This window comes from Podarcis erhardii (genome assembly GCF_964252035.2).
Source record: "Podarcis erhardii genome assembly, chromosome: 6".
Taxonomy (NCBI): Eukaryota; Metazoa; Chordata; class Lepidosauria; order Squamata; family Lacertidae; genus Podarcis; species Podarcis erhardii.
Genome location: NC_138510.1, coordinates 98,871,624 through 98,892,680, shown reverse-complemented (window position 1 = coordinate 98,892,680; position 21,057 = coordinate 98,871,624). Strand labels below are relative to the sequence as shown.

Below are 21,057 nucleotides of genomic sequence, written 5' to 3'. Positions count from 1 at the left end.
TAGTCATTCAATCAATGCCGTACTCTCCACCTTTATCTAATTTATGCTTCCAACCTAAAGTAAGCCAAATGAGAGGCTCAATGATCAACCAAGTTGGTAAGATGTAATAAAAGACAAAAAAAATGTATGTACCTCATCTACAACCACAATACCCTTTCTCAAAGAATAGTGTGCTTTTTGATATTTTAAAAATTCATATTCTGGGGTAAAATCTTATCAAGGAAAATACTGCACAACCACCTTTTGAAGACCACTGGGATAGCAGCAGGACTCCGCCACAGAACTTCCACAATCTGCAGCAGTCCCCTATTAATTAGAACTACCTTCCTATACCAAATGCCTGGGGATAGCCAACATGCTATGAGGCCTTCAATTCACAGCAAACCTTTTCTAAAGCTTCAGGACTCTTTGACTACTGGTCTTGAACTCAGGAAGAGACAAAACTGGCAGAAAGCCATCTCTGTCAGATCTACAGCAATCAATCTATGGAAGCTACAAGACACCCCCATTTTTCTCATCTCCCTGAAACAGTCCCATAAAGCATGCACTGGCAAAGAAAGCCAAAAAAGTAATTTGTTGGGATGGGACTATGTAGATAGATCCTCGAGTTCTCAAAAGGGTGCACTATGTGAAACTCCCTCTGATAATTACTCTGCAACAATGGTTACCACCAAAGTCAGACTGCATCCAAGCTGTAGCAGGAGACTGTAAAACAGACTGTAGTTATAAGGTGTTAATGTAGTCCAAGAATCCAGACTGTTACCATGTATATCATATAACTTAGAACAAGAGGTGTTTCCACAGAGTGCCCTTCAAATGTTGTTGAACTCCAGCTCCCAAGAGTCTAAGCCAGCATGGCCAATGGACAGGGGTGATGAGAATTGTAGTTCAATGGCACACAAAGAACATCATTTTGGCTACTCCTGATTTAGAAAGTAGCATGCCTGGCTATCTGGATCAAGGAAAAAGATTAGCTAGTTATGTCAAAACTGGCACAACTAAGCAAATACTACCATTGCTGCTGTTCTCCAGCTTTCTTTATCAACAGAACTTAGTATGAATAAGAATGCAAAAACACAGCAGGCCAGAAGTCTAAAAAAGCAGGAGAGGAAAGAAATGCTGAGTAGTTGCAGCTCTCAGGGAAGGTGACGACGGGGCATTACCAAAAGAGATCTGAAAGAAAACAGAAGGATAAAACACTGGTTTTCAAACTCTATTCAGTGAACCCCAAGGTGAAGCTTATCAGGGATTCTTCTCACTTAATAGCAGTAATAGAAGTCCAACTTCCCCAAAAGACAGCTTGTCAAACAGCAAGTGTTCCAAATGCACTGGACAAAGATGAGGCTCATGTTCTGTATGAAATGACTAACCCAAGAGCATGTCTCAGAATAATATTCTACCAAACACAGGTTATTTGGAAGACAAATCAATGAGAAAGAGTTCCCTAAGAGGAGAAAGTTTAAAACCACCGTCACTGAGCAAGGTAAGGACGAAAGACTATTCAATTAACTCATATGCCTTTACTTGATTTTTAAAAACTGAATTTGTGCAAAGACTAAAGCAGAGGTAGGGAACCTGTGGCCCTGCAGACACTGGACTCCAACTCCATTAAGCCCAGACAATAGTCAGGGAATCTACAGTATTTATCCAAGATTTATCTAATTATAATACCAATCTCGATATTCATCAAGCCTTCCAGCTCTTGATACATTTCCAACATAATACCCAAAGACAAACAGATTTCCAACCCCAGGGCTATGGCAACAGTGACTTCCGGGTAACATAGGTTGGTACAGTTTGAAACCTATGTCAAACTTGAAATTTTACCCCATGAATTCTAAACCAAGCACATCATCAATAGCATATATTAATGTTTTAAGAATTTTACTCTTTCTCCCCAAAATATAATTTCTTTTACATTTATTTTTATTTTCAACAAAAGTAACAAAAATAAAAACAAACAACAATGAAAGAAAGAAAAAAGTATACACAAAAACATTATCAAATCCATAAAATGGGATTCTCCGAATCCTTGCCTTCCCTCCCCCCTGCCCCAGTTCCATAAATTTTCTTTTCAATTTCTTTTACAGTTTAAACGAAGTCCTATTTTGTGTTTTAATCTAATCTGATCTGTTTTATAGGCCAAACATCTCAGTAGGAACAAACCCTGTACAGACAGATAAGTTCATAAACACTACTTCAGAGTTGAACTAGGACTTAGAGGAGGAGAATAGTGCAAAGTTAAAGTCACAGAAATTTTTTTTTTCTTCCTTCTGTACAATTTACTCCCCCCCACCCACAACTCTATAGGAAAATACTTTTAAAAGATAAAATACTGTGCAGAAAACATGTTGGAAACAGAAGACATTTTGTAAAACAACCCAGACCAATGTTCCCCATTTCTGGTTCTTGATTTTTCCTAGATTAGGAGGTCAATAACTGATACTCAAATACAGTTGTACCTTGGTTTTCAAACAGCTTAGTTCTTGAACATTTTGGCTCTTGAACGCCACAAACCCAGAAGTGACCGCTTTGGTTTACAAACTATTTTTGGGAGCCGAATGTCTGATGGGGCTTCCAACTGGCTGAAGGAGGTTCCTGCAGCCAATCATAAGTCTTGATTTGGTTTCCAAACGTTTTGGAAGTTCAACAGACTTCCGGAACGGATTCCGTTCAATTTCCAAGGTACGGCTGTACTGGCAGATTTACATGTGCAAAGTTAAGTCACCTTGAGGTGAAAACAGAGAGTGTAAGATCAAAATGGCTTTGATTCACAAGGTATAGCAATTTCACATCAATGGGGAGTTGGTACAATTTGGAACTCCTGTAAGGCTATTAATGAAGACTTTGAAAAATGTTAAAAAATCAACTGTAATACAGTTTCAATTTCATTCACTAGACTTCAAATACAGTAGATACTACTTGACGTTCTGAATTAATACTGGATTTCACTTTGAAACAGGCTCAAAGACAACCCCACATTGATAATAATGTAGTGGTAAACTGAAATTTCCAATTCTGCTCAACAGGTGAACATGAGAAGCAAACAAGGTTTTCAAAGACATTTTTTTTGCCCCCCCCCCCGAACCCTTATGATGCATAATTGACAGAACTAAAGACACATTAGCCAGATAAGGATTCTTCTCATTCCTTGGAAACAAATATATTTTGGATTTCATAGGAAACTGGTTTAGTTTATGTTGTGAATGTCCACAGGGCCTGAAGGAATGTTGGGCTTCTTTTTAAAAATACAGTGCAATCCTATGCAAGTTAACTTAGAAGTAAATCCTCTACAGTATGTTCAATGGGGGCTTACTTCTTCATTCCCTTCTCATTACTTCTGCTTTGCCTCTTACAACTACCACAAATGATTTCACATAGTTCTCTACTTCACTTTTCATTGTAGCATGTGCAATCATGTTTGCCCTACAACTTTACCACTATGACTAATAGCGGCTAACTACTATTGGAATGGCACCAATCACTGCAGAAGCCATACTTCTCCAATTGTACCCATTTCTTAGCAGATCTTTATTGTGGACATATCCAGCAGCGGCTAGTTCTGTTTCCAGCTGACTTTGCACATAGCAGCAGAGGTGATTTAAAGGGCCTAGAATATTTGTCCTGTCCCAATTCATCTTCTCCTCATTCTTCCCCCAAGAAAGGGATATTAGTCCATTATTTTTTTAAAACACAAACAAAACCAGATGTTTTGGAACTGCTATAAAGGGCTTATGAAGTACAATCCAAACAGAATTGTTACCACAGAATCTAAATATGTAACCTCTCTAGGAATATAAGCAGATGCAACATAAACACACAAGGTATCTAGAGCAAAGAAAGCATTTTCAGCACTTTATGGAGAGCCTGTTGTCCATAACACATATGCTGAGCTACCATTGATGACTGTTCAGAAGCTTCAGCAGATATAGAACTCTGCAGCCCATTTTCTGACAAAGCAAGTGACAAGAGCAAAATTGCCACCTTCAGGTTATAAAACTATGCACTCTCAGGGCCAAAAGGGCATCCAGAAAGGAACTGTCAGTGGATTCCCTGCAGTTACTTCAAATATTTATATGCTGCTTTTTCAACATTTTTCACTAAGTGGCTTACAAAGCAAAGATAAAACCATAAATAATGCAATATGACATTTAACAAAACACATGAAGTCCAGAATAAAGTGTATTACATCAATCAAACATGGAAATTTGAAAAGTAGGGGTCCTTTTGGACAAGGTTTCTCCCCTTCAAAAGCGACTGCAGATTCTGCAGCAGATGGACTGATACTAACCCAGACTACAGGCAGGGGAACCTTTGGACTCCAAATGTTGTTGAACTACAACTCCCATCATCCCTGGCCACTGGCTATGCTTGCTGGGTCTGAAGGAAGCTGTAGTTCAGTCACATCTGGAGGACCAAAGTCCATATCTGGACTACAGCAATCTGCTTCCCACCAGCATTATCTCTGATTTGCCTGAATTCAGCTTATCGGCTCAATAATTTTTTTCTGAACCCAGCTGCAAAACCTGGTTAAAAAGAGAAATGTTAGCTCCTGGATACTTACTTAATAAGATACAGAACTGGGCATCAGTGTACTGATGACACCCAAAGGTGATACTCCAAAAGTCTGGAGGAACTTGCATAATGATTTCATACAGATGTTAAACAGCAGTAAAACCCTGAGCCCTGTGAAATGCAACACAGCAGTTGTCATGGGGCTAAAAGCCTCTCCAATGGTCTCCCTCTTGGTACATTCAAACTACAAGGAATGAAACCACTGACGAGCATACCTCAAAATGCTCTAACAGGTGCTGGAGACTGACAAGGTCCACAGTAACAAAAGCTGCAAAGAGCTCCAAGAAGGTCAGCAAGGACAGTGCTTCCCATGCTGATCTCCAGGCACAGATCTACCACGGCCACTTCTGAAGGCAGACTGAAAAGGTATCAAGGAAGAATGCAGCATCAAATAACACCTGGAATCTCTCTGCTATCATCTGTTCCAACAACTTCCCTGAGGAGGGAAGGGTGGACACAGGTCTGTATCTGGCTAGGTCTTCCTTATTCAGAGAGACTTCTTTTGGGAGAAAGCAGATGACAGCTTTTTTTACAACATAAAGAGCAAAAAAGAGCATCCTGCTGTATCCTGAAGGCTCACTATAAGGACACCTGCGCAATTCAGATAACCATATCTCAGCTTCCTTTGCCTGTTTTTTCTGAAGGTAAAAAAAATCATTTAGAGCTCTCATTTCTGTGCTTCTGTGCTATCAACAAGGAAGGAAGCACACTTTTGTTTGTGCCAATCTTCACTGCTAGGACAAGACACCAGGATGTGTCAATCTAATGTGTTATCATGCAGAGCAACCATATGACCTACATATATTATAATAGATGAAAAGCATTTAGCAATGGTCACATTCTAAAACCATCTAGACTAATATAAAGTTGATCAAGATGGTAGAAGGATGTATTCTTTGAAGCATAACTGACTGAAAACCTTGAGGGGACGCATACTCTTTGTCCATGGTTATGTTCTGCAACTTCATGATTTAAAGTAGAGTATACACACCGTACAGCAACAAATGCCTCCTGGATTATCTCTGCTCTCCTATCATATCTGCTCCCCCATAACTGCTAAAATGTTTACAGTGGTACCTCGGGTTAAGGACTTAATTCGTTCTGGAGGTCCATTCTTAACCTGAAACTGTTCTTATCCTGATTTCTGTTCTCATCCTGAAGCAAAGTTCTTAACCCGAGGTACTATTTCTGGGTTAGTGGAGTCTGTAACCTGAAGCGTCTGTAACCCGAGGTACCACTGTACTACTACAAACTTACAAGAAGAGGATTTGAGGCCACCAGCAGACAGACTGCTGTTCATTTTGCTATAGCATCTTACACAGAGGAGCTCTAGATGCTTAACCTATTGCAGTTACAGGCTTCGCTTTACACATGAGGTCAAATGCTGGTGCCAAAAGAAGCAGGACTGTTTAGCATGAATGGGGCACACCTATCCAATACTGCAGAACTCATGCAGAAAGGCAAGAGAGCTATGGCAGCAAAGTTGTCGTGCTCAGCTTCTTATCCGCCACTACACAGCAGCTTTAAGTGATCAAGGGTCCCTCACTTCACTTCCTTAGCAGCCTATTCCTCTCAACCATGCAGTCTTCTCATTTGCTCATCCAACCATCACCTCTCCCCTCAGCCATGAAACATCACCACCCTCCTGCACATTCTCATTTCTCACCAAATCTCCCTTCTCAGAAAGAGCACTAGAGCAGTTCCTCCACCATAATACAGCAGCCTAATTCCACACCCTTTCCTTTGACGCCTTACCATTTTTAATTGCTCCTAATATATAGATACCCCACTTCCCACCCCCAAAACTGCTCTTCCATGCAGAATGCCTTTTTAAAAACTCCTCTCACATTCCTTGGCATGTCTCTGGAGGCGAGTGAAGCTGGTGCGAGCAGACCAGTGTGGCTGGCAGGACAGGGAGGCAGATGGTAAGGAGCCCACCTCCCACTTCTCACCTTTTCCTAACCGAATCTTCGTTTCGGGAGGGCATTGTGGAAAAATCCCAAGCAGATGCCGTTAACGTTGTGTGTGTGTGATCATGTTCACCTTGTATATAACAAACCCATTACATAGGCAGGCAAGACGATTTCCTTTCCTTTCTTTTTCAAACCTACATGCCCTTTTTGTTGCATGGGCACCTGGCCGCAGAGACTGGCCCAAGGCGGGATGGCACGATGTGGGGAAAGCTCCTGGGCCAGAGGCCATGTTCTTCCGCCCCCTCCTTGGCAAGGGCTCCTGTGTGGCACAGCATCCCCGGCACATGCACGCCGGCCTCCCCGGGCCTGTGCACGGGCGGGGGGAGCGCGCCTGGGGGAAGGGGCGGAGGCGCCAGCAGCGGGGCCCCTCACGAAGGCCCGGAGCTGCCCCCTCCCCCCCCGCCCAGCCCCCGGCCTCACCCGCCGCCCTCCTCCTCACCGGAGATACTGAGCGCAAAGCAAGCTCATCCTCCGCCGCCGCCGCCGCCGCCGCCGCTCGCCCGTTCACGCCGGCCCTGCCCTGGGTCTCACAGCTCGGGCCCGCCTGCCGCCCGGGAGCCGCCGCAGCCCGCGCTGCCGCCGCCTCCGGCCGCCGCCATCTTCCCGCGTCGGGCCCAGGCTCTTCTTCCGGGAGGGGGAGGGGAGGGGGCGAGGGGAGGGGAAAGGGCGCCGCTCTCCGCCTCCCGCCCGGGAGGGAACTCTCGCGAGACCCGCTCGAGACGCCCGCAAACGCCTCGCAGACAGGCGCTGCCAGGAGGGTCGGGCCAGCTCCGCCGCCAAGTCCTACCCCCCCCCCGCACCCCCACACCCTCTCGCCCTCAGCCCACACTTCCGGGCGCGGCCCAGGCTCGGGCCGGCCCACTTCCGCCTCCAGTGCGCCGCGAAAGGCCTTCCCCGTTCGCCCTCGCGCCCGGAGTGGCGGCGCGGGGGGAGAGGGACAGCCAGCCCCCCGTCCCGCCTTCCTATTGGTCGAGGCAGCGCCATGGCGACGGAGGGTGCGTGGCGAGGGAAGGAGGGGTGTGCGCGAATAGCGGCGTGAGCCGTCGCCATGGCAACCGCAAGCGCTGCTCCGGCCTGGCCCGCGGGTGCGCGCGCCCGATCCTGGCTCGCCTCCGCCCTCCCGCCGGCAGGAGAGACCCCGAGGGCCCCTCAAGAGGTGTCGCTGAGCTTCCACGGGGATCTGCTCGCGGCCAGCGTGGGTGCAGGATCGCACCCCCTTCATCGAATCACCAGGTAGCGCACGAGGGACTCTTCACCGCAGGGTCGCGGGTTCGAGCCCCATGGTGGGCAAAAGATTCCTGCATTGCAGGGGGTTGGACTAGATGACCCTGGGGACCCTTCCAACCCTAGGGTTCTATGTGCGAGAAGTTGCTGCTGCAAATCTTAAGAGAATCTGAGGGAGGACACTTGGAAACTTCTGTAGAACTGTTGAGTTGGAAGGGGCCTATGAGGGTCATCTAGTCCGACCCCCTGCAGGGCAAGAATCTTTGGTCCAACCTGGGGCTTGAACCCAGGACCCTGAGATTAAGAGTGTCTCCTGCTCTACGGACAGCGCCTTTGAGCAAGAGGTTGCTGGGGTGTCTCCCTTGCTCGCCTGTTTCAGAAGCCTTGGAATCTTAATGTTCCCATTCTAACAATTGGAGGCTGTTGGTTCATATATGTCACTATGCAACTCTGGAGCCGCCAAACAGTGCAACTGTTTGGTTTTTCTTGGTGTTGATAACCAATATTGGCAGTAAATTCTAGAGCCTGCCAAGCTCTTTTGTGGACCCTGGAAGCTGCACACCCATAATCTGCCAGGTTTCACCACAACTCTTTTCCTAAATTGCCAAATTCTGCCTTTACTCAAAACCCCAGCACCACCACCTGCCAGATTCTCTGGCTCTGACCCTGTGACCTGCTGGATTATTTTAGGCTCTGCCCTGCTGGCACCACCTGACCTAGAATCCTAGAATCCTAGAGTTGGAAGAGACCACAAGGGCCATCGAGTCCAACCCCCTGCCAAGCAGGAAACACCATCAGAGCACTCCTGACATATGGTTGTCAAGCCTCTGCTTAAAGACCTCCAAAGAAGGAGACTCCACCCCACTCCTTGGCAGCAAATTCCACTGTCAAACAGCTCTTACTGTCAGGAAGTTCTTCCTAATGTTTAAGTGGAATCTTCTTTCTTGTAGTTTGGATCCATTGCTCCGTGTCCGCTTCTCTGGCTCTCCCTTTGGTCTTGCACAGTGGACCAGTGTTTTCTGAAACCAGGCCAGGCTTCATCACTGTATCAGTAAGATAGTCCTCGTGGGCTCTCAGGCAATTCCATTTTGTTCTTTCAGCATATGTCCTATAACATCCAGCTCTGCCTGGTACACTAAAAACTGTCAGAGCATAAGGGTTAGAAGGCTGAGCTACAAATCAAGAAGTTCCCTCTTTAGATCTTGTCCGTGTCATGAACTCATTGCAGTATTGATACACTGCATTGTTTGGGACTTGGATTTCTACTTTCTTTATACTGTATTGTAATCACTTTGCGAATCATGGGTCTCAAAAGTGGTTTATAAACCCTGTAAATAAGCAAAACAACTAAGTATATGCAGGTTTAAATCAATTTATTATTAAATGACATATTAATGACCCTCCTTAAATTTAATCATCATTCTCGACAACTCTACAGATGGCTCTGGATTCATGTCTTATTATTAGTGCAGAGAGAGTCCAGAAGCAAAAAAAATTAAAAAAAATTCAATACATTTCTCTCTGAGTCAGGAAATGCTTTCTGCTGTGTCATAGTTTTAATGTGGGACATGAGCAGCTCCTTGGTACACAAGCTACCGGTATATTGCACTTTCCCTGGGAGTGATTTCACACTGAAAGGCGATCCGTGTCTCATTTCAAAATCCTTCATTGCAAAAGGGAGTCATCTTCCCTTTCTCATGTGAGACTAACCATGTGTACAAGGCTGAACACCTGCCTTAATATGAATCACAAAGCTCATTATAGAGATGGTGAAAAGGGAGAGCTAGGGTGAGTTTAGCTATGTGACTAAAAATCACATTGGATGTGAAACTGGACTTAAATGAAAGAGACCTTGGCTTAGCCCCCACTTCCGCCAAAGACTCATTGTGTGGCTTTGGGCAAGTCACTCTGAGTAGACAGGCATGTGTGCACATTTTGGGATCCTCGCGTTGGGGAAGAGGATTTAATCAGTGAGATAATAGTTACCCATATGATGGTGGTGGTTAGGAATCCAGGATGTTGCCTTACACTGAGTCAGACCATTGGTCCACCCAACTCCATATTGTCTACACTGACTGGCAGTATGGTCTACACCAGTCCTCTCCAAGCTGATGTTAGAAGGGGGAAATCAAGCATGTAGGAAGCTTTTCGCGTGATGTACCGGTAATTGCCTCTCACTTGAAACTAAAAATGCAAGCAGTATGAGCAGAATACCAGAGGCAGATATGGCTGTCCTGTGCTGTCAAAAAGACTTATAGAGCACAATGGCATAGGTTTTAACCATGCATATTTTAAAAAGGAAACCAAAGGTCTTTGGGGTGCCACATAGTCTGGGGTGTGCGTGTGCTGTGGTCTAAACCACTGAGCCTCTTGGGGCTTGCCGATCAGAAGGTCTGTGGTTTTAATCCCCGTGACAGGGTGAGCTCCCGTTGCTCAGTCCCTGCTCCTGCCAACCTAGCAGTTGAAAGCATGTCAAAGTGCAAGTAGATAAATAGGTACCACTTCAGCAAGAACCTAAATGGCGTTTCTGTGCGCTGCTATGGTTCATCAAGCTGGCTACATTACCTGGAAGCTGTCTGTGGAGAAACACCAGCTCCCTCGGCCACTAAAGCGAGATGAGCGCCGCAACCCCAGAGTTGTTCATAACTGGACTTAATGGTCAGAGGTTACCTTTACCTTTACCTTTTATAGTCTAAATGCTCATGAAAGTTGTCGTTTCTGCACACATGCAAAAAGCTCGTCTGATGCACCTTATTCAAGTAGTTAATACAATCACAGGCTCTAAAACTATGAGAAGCATATCCATAAAATCAGATGAGTTGCAGTCCCATGTACAGAGCCACCTGAAAGAAGCAAGCGCTGTATTCCTCACCGTTAGAGGCTTTGTACTAAAAGATTAATTTCTTCTCTGGAGCCAATCAATTTAATACAGGTTAGAGATCTAGGCAAGTGTGTTCCACTCATCCTTTCCTTCCCTCAGTGTTCCCATTTCTTAACCAGCGGCATATTTTATTTTTCAGGGGTGGGGGAGCACCTCATCTAGTTCTCAGAGTGAAAGTTATATGCTTTGATTTTGCACTCATTTTTCAAAGTAACCAGGATTGCTCTTTTTTTAAAAAAAACAAACAAACCCTGGAAAGGTTATAAAGGGTTTTCCATTTATGCTCAGAAGAGAGAGTGATAGTACAGCTTCCACAGTGTCACTAAAATAGCTCAGCTCTTCCCAGAAGAGATGGGATTGTTGGCTATTTGCAGGTTAGTAGCGCTGCAGAGAGCTTGCTGGGGAGACCATGCATGACAAGGAACTCAAAAATAACTTTAACAAGGTTTTAATAGCAAAAACAAAACTCCTTTTACACTAAAGATAACAACAAACATAACCCAACCACCAACCCATCCCCCAGAGTGATGAGAGAGCTAGGTGCTGCTCCTTATATACTACACCCAATTGCTGACACAGCTTAATTAACTCAACTTAGCAGCACCTGCTATGTTTCACAGCTGCAAGACTGGGTCTCGTTATCTGCCCTGGCCCTTAAAGACATACACAACTTGTGAAACAATAATGAACCTTCACATTTTAAAGTGACCATTCAACAGGGATGCTTGGTCTGGCCTTCTATATCCAATATCCCAGAAACAGATTTCTGTAAGGGGAATAGGGGCCTCTCAGCATCCTTAGCAAATGACCCTTCCCAGGATTTCTTGGGGGAAGCCATGACTGTTAAGCATTTATACTGCTTTAAATGTATAGTGCAGATGGAGCCTTATTCTGACTAAGCATGTATAAGGTGGAACAAGAAGAGTCATACTAGGGTTGCCATCCCTTCTATTAAGTAGTGGGTGGAGATGGCAGATGACACAGAGATTTCTCCAAGTGGTTCTTTAGAGTAAGCTGGAACTGAACTGTACTGAACAGCTCAGCCAGCCTGCTTTTATAGGCAGCCAGCTGTCATCATTGTAACAAGAACACCCCAGGGTTTCCCACCTAAATTAACTGACGTGGACCTGAGTGGCCAGTGACCAGGACAACACCCCTGGTGGCCAGGGTGAGAACTTCAACACATAACACCTTCCTCCGAGGGAGTGTAACCTGGCAAGTGGAAATTCAATATGTGCACATTTCTCTATAGCTGCATTTCAGCAGGGAGCAGTCTGTTCCTAATTAACATTTAAGTCTCCATTGGAGGGAGAACTCTGCCAACCCAAGGCACACTTTGCATGCACCCTTTTCTACTCAGGGCCAAGCAAAACGCGGTGCTAATTTGGAAGTCCATCCCCCCCCCCACTCTAAATAGCTGTGGGGTGTATGTGGCATGATCAGGATCTGGGCTCAGGTGCAGAAGGAGGGGGCCAGATGGCCATGTGTATTACACCAGTTGTTTAGCACACAATTAACATCCCCCCCATTCCATGCTTTACAACTGCTTCTGTATTCCTAATATAGCTGTAATTAAAAAGAAAGTTCTATTATTGTTTACACAATATCACATAATCCTGTATGAAGACAGCTTTAATTACTTCTGGTGAAAATTCATAAGATGGCATAAGAATTTGCTGATCAGGCATCAGTCACTGAACATGGGCAATATCAGTACAGAGGTTTATTATTGCTAGTTGTTCTCAAACCCTTAAGTAATCTAGAAAGCCAGTTAAATTCCAGCTGTGATTTTGGAAGTTAGTTGTGCCACTAAAAAGGGCAGAATTTCTGAAATGTTGAAATATGCTATACCATTACCTGAAGTCAGATCTTCAGAAGGACTGTGAGTATATATGAGAGAAAATGTAAACTCAGGGCCACTGAACTTTGGAGCATCGTGCCATAAAAATTCCCCCATCAATGCACTCTAAAATGTTTCTATCACCAGTTGAACTCCAGCGGTCTACACTCAAGTGCGAGATGGGGATCCATGCCCACTGGAATGTGTTTTATGACCCAGTAGCAATTTACTGAGGAACAGTGCATAGTTTTGAGTCCTTTAGCTTCTGATTTGCTATGGAGATTGGTCCCAGTTTGAAGCCGGCCTCCACACCAGGGGAATAATGACTCCCATTTACATTTTGCAGGGTGGTCCTGTACCATACTTTACAGATGACAAGCCTTTTTAAAGGGCTGCAAGAGCAGAGTCTCTATTCTTCCAATCTTATTCTCAGTTTGAAGAGCTGCCTGGTCAAAGTCCTGTTTAAAGATAAATGGGCATCAGAAGGGAGAGCAGGGTCATTGAAGTGCTCATCAGCAGTGAGCACTTGGACTGAGCAGGCACACAGGTTACAGTCTTCCCCACTTGGTAAGATGCGTTGTATTTCTATTTAGTATTCCCCCCCCCCCAAAAAAATTAGATTATGCAAATTTTAAGCAAATATTTCCACCCAATTTATTTATTGGCACTCTGTAGGTTGTTGTTGTTGTTTAGTCGTTCAGTCGTGTCCGACTCTTCGTGACCCCATGGACCAGAGCACGCCAGGCACTCCTGTCCTCCCTCTGTAGGTGGCCACCCTAAAATTCAGCTAAGTTAAATCAATTAAATCTGGATGATGCATTGCAGTTTCAGGTCCTGGTGCCACACCAGGCTAGATCAATGGGATAGCATGGATAAACTATTTAGGGAATGCATGCAAGGAATCCATCCAAATACAGATTTTGCATGATCAGAAACTAGGTTTGTTTTGCAACCATAACAAGAAGAGGGATCAAACCTTTCTAAAACGTTTGAAGGATAACAACCACCACCACAATAACAGTAGCTGTATAAAAAGAGTGTATTCTTTATTCCCAATGTAGTTTATGGCTAATCTTTTTCAAAGGATGTGAACTCTACAATTAATGTGTAAATGCATATTAAAAACCAATGTTAGTATTTTTCAGTAGCATCTCCCATAATAGATTCAGGTAGGTAGCAGTATTGGTCTGATGCAGTCGAAATAAATACAAAATTAAAAAAATTTCCAGTAGCACCTTAGAAGCCAGCTAAGTTTGTTCTGGGTATAAGCTTTCATCTGCATGCACACTTCTTCAGATACACTGAAACAGAAATCACCAGACCCTTGTATAACAGTCATCAACAGATTTACCATACCCATCTCCTACTACCCTTCTGATAAAAACCCCAGCCCACCCTCCCATTGTATATAAGGGTCTGGTGACTTCTGTTTCAGTCTGTCATGCACATGAAAGCTTACACCAAGAACAAACTTAGTTGGTCTCTAAGATGCTACTGGACAATTTTTTTATTTATCTCCCATAATATGAGTCTCAGTCACTTAATACATATGATTTCAAATAGGCTCTGGTATGGTAAAAATAACATACTTCACACAACACAATTAACTCAAAGAATTCAGAATGTGTGTTGCTTTAAAATAAAATATTTTAAAAGAATTCAATACATTAATTGACCATAAGCATATCAATGGCTATTAGCTGTGATAGCTATATGAAATCTCATGTTCAAAGCTGTATACATCTGAATATTAAATGTTGGGACCAAAGAACAGGAGCTTTTGTCTCACCATTGATGAAAATACTGGACTAGTTCCTGTTGGAATATTATTATACTGGCACAAGCCTGTAGAGATAGTCTCCCTAGCATCAAATTAATCAGCCAAGGGCAGAACCTGGAAGCATTCCTAAAGTCAAAACAATAATTTTAGCTCATATTTAATGTTTGCCCTTTCACTCAATGACAAATAAGTAAAAGTGGATATTAGTAATAATTAGTGCTTTGGGGTTTTCTCCTATAATGATGAAACACACACATTTTTTCCCTAATTCAAAGGTTGGTGGAGAAGCTCACCACCTATTACAGGTTTAGCATCAGGTGTTAAATGGAAAAGAGGTTGGAAAACAGCAGCCCACTGCTTGAAGCTAAAGTCATGAGTCAGTGGGGCTTTGTTCAAAAAAGTCTGATAACAGTACTTCTGACTCACAGTCGGGGAGACCATACGTGAATGTGTCCAGGGATTTTTACTTTCTGACTCCACTGTTATAGCTTGGAAATGTCAGGAAAGTAGGAGGGTGGTAAGATTCCCAAGAAGAAATGGGCAAGAACAAAGGTCAGTTTCCACAAACCACTATGTAGCAGCTGAAAATGACACGAGTCATTCTCCCCATCTTTCCAGAAAAGTTTAGGATCATTCACTCCATGTTGTAATATCCAGGGTTCTACAAATTCACTCATCAGGTAGACAGTAGAGCAACTGTCCTTCCCCTAAGTTTTCTGTGAATTGAAGAGAATGTGATGAAGGAGAGGAGACTGCCATATTTCACACTGTCTTTGGCTGTGCCAAAGGTTGAGGTTGAGCAGGACCCTGCTTTTCCTACAAATCTTCTGCATGTTCCAAAGGGTTTGCTGTTGGGATAACCAGTCTCATATAACCTACATGCTTAAGTCCAATGCATGAAGGGGTTAATGCCATTGAGTAAGCTGTACTGCCAGGCTTAGCTACCTCACTCCCCTTCAGCTTGGGGGGAAGGTAATCAAGTCTATTGTTGTTGCTCCAGCTCAGACCGCATAGCTCTTACAAGCCACTTTTGAGTTCCTAGACCAACAATTTAGGAACTTCCACCAGTGTAACTAAGCTAAGTTTTACTGCCTGTGCAACTTTTGCAGAATGGAAAGGCACACAATTCTGACCTTTGGTAGGTTTGTAAGAGTTATGTGTGGAGTTTGGATCCTAGAATAATAGGCAGGGAGGGTTTTGGAATGTAGCATCTGATTGGCCATTGGAGTTGTCCAATCAGGCTCCAGAGGGAAAGTTTGAATTAGCCTATCAGGTGTGACCTAGGGTGTGATTACAGGATATATAGCCTGGGTCTGGGAGGGGCTCACAAAATTGGTGGACTCCTAGTGGCTTCAATATTTTGTGTATTTCCCTGACAATATCAGCAAACATTGTGGAGCGAACATTGGGAAACTCACAAAAGGATGGCACAAGGTACATTGATAAATAAGTAAACATTTGTCTTTCACCTGCATTTCAGTCACTCACCCACCCCTGCCAAGTGATGTGTAGGAATTAAAACACAGAAGCAAGTTTTTTTCTTAAAATGAACAGGAAGATAAAACACCACCATATCAAAAGTAATCAGTTATCCTAAAAAAGCCAAAGGAAGAAGATGGTTTTCACTATTCACTGAGAAGAGGAAAAGAACAGGCCAACTAACTTCTGTTACTGCTGGTACACGGATCAGACCTCCTACGAAGATCTCAACTGGTGGGCCGTGTCTGCAAAATATACTGGGCTGACTAGTGGTGTGCTGTCAGTGGACTAGGTGACTAGGCTACTCTTCTAAACATTCCCGGTAAATTAAAGTATTAAAGTCTGGAGCCTCCTTCCCAAAGCCCTGGAAGCTGCTGCCTGGCTTAGAGAGGGAGGCACAATGCTCATGGGCACAACGTTGTGACGTCACGGCACTGGCCCTAACTATTCCTCTATGAAAAAATTCACCACACGCCGCTGGGGCCGACTCTGAAAAGGGGAAGAGTGGCCACCGAGAGTCTCCTATTCTGTAAAACCTGAACAGGCACTGCCTGGAAGATGGTCAGGTGAGCCGCAGCAGGTGCCTTCTCACACACCAAGTTTTATTTTGTGCTTTTGGGTGCGTTGTGTAAGAAGAGCTAACCTTTCTTTAAAAAATAAATAAATCGGGGCCATCTGGCAATCATATGCAGCACCACATATGTGTGAATCTGAAACAGCAAACTAAACATGTGATTGTTGTCTTCTGATTGTAGCCCTGCAGGTGGCCCCAGTACCTAAGGGCAGCTCGGGTTTCCTCCTGTTTCATCCCCCAAATGCATATGGCTGGGTTTGAGTTTCTGTATCCTGGCTTGGGGAAAATAGGAAGGATGTTGGTGGGCAAAATTGCAGTGGCAGATCTAAGACCTAGATTTATGCTATGTGTCTGTATTTGTGCATGTGCTTGCCAGAAAGTCAAGAAAGTTCAGCTGTGATCGAATACAAGCAGGCTACTGTACCAGCATTCTGTCAACATGTTGCAAGGGAACATGTTTGTATGGAAACAGTATACTGCCTAGGCATAATTAAAGTTACAGTATACTTAACAGAGTATACTGGGACAAAGGGCCATTGGGATATTGTCCCTCCTGTATCTCCTAGGAAAACGACCGTCCTAAGGCATCTTGCATCAGGGGGAGTTTCCTTGGAGAGAGCGTTCAACGAGTGGTGAGCCACCACAGAAAAGACCCTTTGTCATGTTGTCTCCCTCTGGACTCCTCATGGAGGGGGGTACACATAGATTGGCCTCGGATGTTGATTGCAGGGTCTGGGTCAATTCATAGGGGGAGAGGTGGTGCTTGAGGTATTGCAGTCCTGAACCATTTAAGGCTTTATAGGTGAAAACCCTCACTTTCAATTGCTTCTCTTCCTTGGCCACAATGGATGGGTAGCTGTATGCTGGGAACTAGCTTTGGCTGGCATAGCTAGATTGAATGGCCATTGTTTTCACAGCCTCATTCGGCAGGGATTGGGGTGGCTGGCAGCATTTCCTAATTTGTTAAAGAAAGAAAGAAAGAAAGAAAGAAAGAAAGAAAGAAAGAAAGAAAGAAAGAAAGAAAGAACTATCTCTACTTTACTCCTGACAGTGATGTAGGGTGTTGTTCACCAGTACTACAGAGGACCAGGCCTTGTTTTTAAAGATTAAATTGGAAAAAGTAATTAGATGACCTACATAGTATTAGACTGTGAACTTCAGATCCCCTTTTCAGGTTACAAGACCATCACGAGGTATCATTTCTTTCTGTTTCATTGCTTTTGGTCTCATTTGCCCTTTGCTCCTATTCAATTTCCTATTTGTGCCGCAGCCGACTTGGGCTGAAAGTCCTGGGCTCATGTGAGTACAAATAACAACTGAGCTCACAATAATGTTCGGGGCAATTATTTTCCTTATGTGGTCATTATTTTTAGCAGGGGCTGAATGTGCAAGATGGCTGAAATGGCTGAGCACCACGCCATACTTGGGCATTCATGTCACCGCCATGTAGCAATGTACATGTTCGGTTGTTGCTCAGAAGAAGCTCGTATGGAATATGGTATGTGTGAATTATATTTTAAAACGAAGATGCATATGAATGGTGTGTTAAACAATCACATGGTTCCATTTTCTCTGCAGGGAAGGGGAGAGAGCAACATGGCCAGTAGTTAGGAATTGTGAGACATGAAGTCCAACATTTGGAGAGCCACAGATTTCTCATTCCTGGTCTAAGGGTACCCTGGTAATATTCCATTCATCACAGGTAAATTCAGCTCCCCATAGAATCAGAATTCCCCACTAGCCTGTCTTCTCTCTCGTCTGAATACAGCTTTCATCTGATTCTCCGCCACCACTGTTGCCACACACTGTTTCAAGATCAAGACATCTGCTCCTGGATCCTTTCACTGGTGAAAATAGAGCTCACCATCATCAACATGTTGATAGCAGCCAGCTCAAAAGGAAGAGATGACCTTTATAAAGGTGCATTTATAACTATGGAGCAAGTTGTTATTTGCCAGCTTTTGAAATGAAAATGCACCTGAAAATGTTTGGCCTCTTGAAATGCACAAAATATTATCGTGATCTCATGTTTTCGACTTTGAATATGTAGACTTTCAGCATTTAGTGTTTGAATGTGCTTCTTTGTGTGCCTTGCAACATTTGTCTTTGCCTATGGATCCATGCCCCCCCCCCTCATGAGAGACCAACAGATATTTATAACCCTAATATCACTGCCGTTCCTGAGAGCGTTTTGTAAATTCCCCTCCAATCAAGCTTAGCTTAAATGCCGCATTTATAAGAGGCCTGGCTGATGCTTACAAACAGCTTGCTGTGCTTTGCATGTACAAGAGCTTTGTACATCATTTCCCATCTTTTAATTTTGGTAAATTTGAAATATGCAAAGTCTTTCACAACTCTCTGCCTTCAGCCTACAGAGTTTATTCAAGCAAGGCTTGGGAACCATCAGACACCCTAAGTTTTCTGAAGAAGCTTGTCAAGGAGACAAAAGAGATGCTATGAATCCCAGCTCGTAAAGGGCCCCTATTCTTCAGTATTTTCTATACTGCAGAAGAATGAGTCTGGAAGCAAAGAAAGAAAACTTGTACATATGTCCCCCCTCTGACAACTGAAGGAGGACAGGATAGAGCTAAATAGTCATAGGTGGCATACAGAGACTGAATAGAGAACGTTATTTACTCATTTAATTTTTTTTTGAAGATTGATTTGAATTGTTTTTTAATTTATTTATTAAATTTGTCAGTCACTTTTTATTGCCCAGGGCAACCAAAAGCAATTTACAACTAAACAAATAGACATTAAACCCCACATAGAGAACAATAAAACCAAGAGAGAAATACATTAAAAATATCCTGCTCACTTCTAAAAGGCCACAGATAGTCAAAGGTCAAAGGCCTGGTTATAGAGGAAAATTTTTGCCTGGTGCCTAAAGATATATAATGATGGCTCCAAGCAAGCCTCCCGGGGGAGAGTATTTCACAAACAGGGAGCCCCCTCAGAAAAGGCCCATTCTCGTGTTGCTGCCCTCTCATGGAGTTTTCCCCCTTTGTGCTTCCTGAAAGAATAAAAGTCATGTGGCTTTGGCTCCCAGCTCTGCTGATCCTGCAAATGAACTAAATCTCTTTAAAAATGGAGATTTTACAACCTGCATCTGTAAAAGATTGCCTGATCGTTTTGTAAGAAAACCAAGTACTTTACTTTTTAAGCTATTTAGAACATTTTTCTTCTTCATTTTATTGCTAGTAAATGGAGACTTGTTTGCTGTGAGTAAAACATTCACTTATTTGTAAAGCTAGGTGTCTGTGATTTATTCCAGCCTAAGTATTTTAGTGGGGAACATTTACTTAAAGGTGGACTAGGGCAGATGCAAATCTACTCAAGTTTAAATGTGCTTGGAGCAATTGCCATTGTGCTTAACTCTGCTGCTTGTTAGTATGAATCTCTCTTTCAACTCTCTCCTCCCTCCAACCATTTTTAGTATATATGATTGATGCATTTTTTGAATAATTGCTTTGATCAGTTAATTTTTTTCTTGATAATTTAGATGACACCTTTAGATTTTGTAATTATTTAAGTTATTGTTATTTAGTGATAGTATTACAGATGGACTGTAAGCCTGTTTGTGTATGTGTTTGCTCTCTAAACACACACACACATTTGTGTGTGTGTACTTTCCAATACCAGAGTTCATGCAGACTACAGATTCTGCCTGGCAGTATGCTATGGTGTCAACTCAGTTATTTGGCGGTATCTTCAGTGAAGCTGTTGATGAGGGTCAACCAGGGTGAAGCTGTAGTTTGGGATAAGCTGGCTTGAGGCAGCAAAATCACAATGCTGCAGCAGGTGCTGTAATCAGTAGCGTGAACAGCTCCAATTGCAGCTGCAGTATTGCTTCAACAAGGCTAGGCCTCTGATGTTATTTCAGCTGAGCAAGTATGATGATTTGCAAAGGTCCACTCCTGAAACTGAAGATGCAAGGGTTTGGACGAGGTGTTTCATTTGCAATTGCATGTTGTGAGGCTGTTAGATAGCCACACATTGTACCTATTGCTAGTGAGCAGACAGGCTTCAATGGACTGGCCATGCAGCTGGGTCTCCAGACTGATGGAAAGATCTCAACCACAACCAGTAACAGGTTTGATGTTTGCCAAACTGTCCCCTTCCTCTGAGGGAACTTCAGATGTGCTTCAAGTGCTATAAGCTTTCTTGAAGGAAAATGCTTCTTTGCTGAAATAGCCATGCAACCAAACATAGGTTGCCCCATATTGGCTGACAAACATACCTGTAGCCAAAGAGCTACATGTGTGCAATTAATGCACACAGTTGTAAAACGTATCAGGCAAACAATGGACAGATAATAGGGAGGAAAGGGTGAATCTCTGCAATGAATAAAACCTGACTACTTTAGGACATTTACATTGGCTTCCAGAAGAAGAGGTCGTCTTATGTTTGTTCCCCAAAACTCAATTACGGTAAGTTTGAAGCAAAATGGCCAACAGAACTGCCTCCAGAAAAGAGGGTGGATTTGGAGCATGCACTGTTTACAGGTTCCTGAGAGAGGATATATAATATGATGATGTTTTCAAAAGTGTTATTGTCACTGCCCTCCTGTTTTAATTATTGCTATTGTTCCATTCTTGCAAGGATTGCTGCTTCTGTGATGGAATTCCCCTTTCTCTCCCTCCAGTTTGTGCCCTCCAAATCTGTCCTGGGGTTTCCCTGACCCTGCAGAGCAGGTTTGGGGAGAGTGCAGAGAGGAGGATGGTTAGTTCA

General features: G+C 43.6%; 2 protein-coding genes and 1 long non-coding RNA gene across 8 annotated transcripts in view; 2 read left to right on the top strand and 1 right to left on the bottom strand.

Annotated features, from left to right (window-relative positions):
* The window catches only part of SMG7 (SMG7 nonsense mediated mRNA decay factor), a 66,971-nt gene extending 59,829 nt beyond the window's left edge, over positions 1-7,142 (bottom strand). The window contains exon 1 of one of the 2 annotated variants that reach the window (XM_081867298.1): positions 6,988-7,142. In XM_081867298.1, coding sequence (XP_081723424.1) covers positions 6,988-7,016 — 29 coding nt within the window. In that variant the 5' untranslated portion in view covers positions 7,017-7,142. The remainder of the gene's footprint in view (positions 1-6,987) is intronic. The other variant, XM_081867299.1, reaches the window with a different exon arrangement.
* A 439-nt stretch (positions 7,143-7,581) lies between these two features.
* The window catches only part of NMNAT2 (nicotinamide nucleotide adenylyltransferase 2), a 76,767-nt gene continuing 63,291 nt past the window's right edge, over positions 7,582-21,057 (top strand). Inside the window, exons 1-3 of one of the 5 annotated variants that reach the window (XM_081867354.1) lie at positions 7,705-7,781; positions 12,840-13,060; positions 18,095-18,246. In XM_081867354.1, the coding sequence (XP_081723480.1) occupies positions 18,201-18,246 (46 nt within the window). In that variant the 5' untranslated portion in view covers positions 7,705-7,781; positions 12,840-13,060; positions 18,095-18,200. Of the gene's footprint in view, positions 7,782-12,839; positions 13,061-15,592; positions 15,708-17,774; positions 17,825-17,909; positions 18,008-18,094; positions 18,247-21,057 lie in introns of those variants that run through there. The other 4 variants (XM_081867351.1, XM_081867356.1, XM_081867355.1 and 1 more) reach the window with 4 other exon arrangements.
* LOC309344762 lies at positions 16,354-17,769 on the top strand. Its single transcript, XR_014157869.1, has 2 exons — positions 16,354-17,288; positions 17,340-17,769. It is a non-coding gene; the product is annotated as an uncharacterized lncRNA (long non-coding RNA).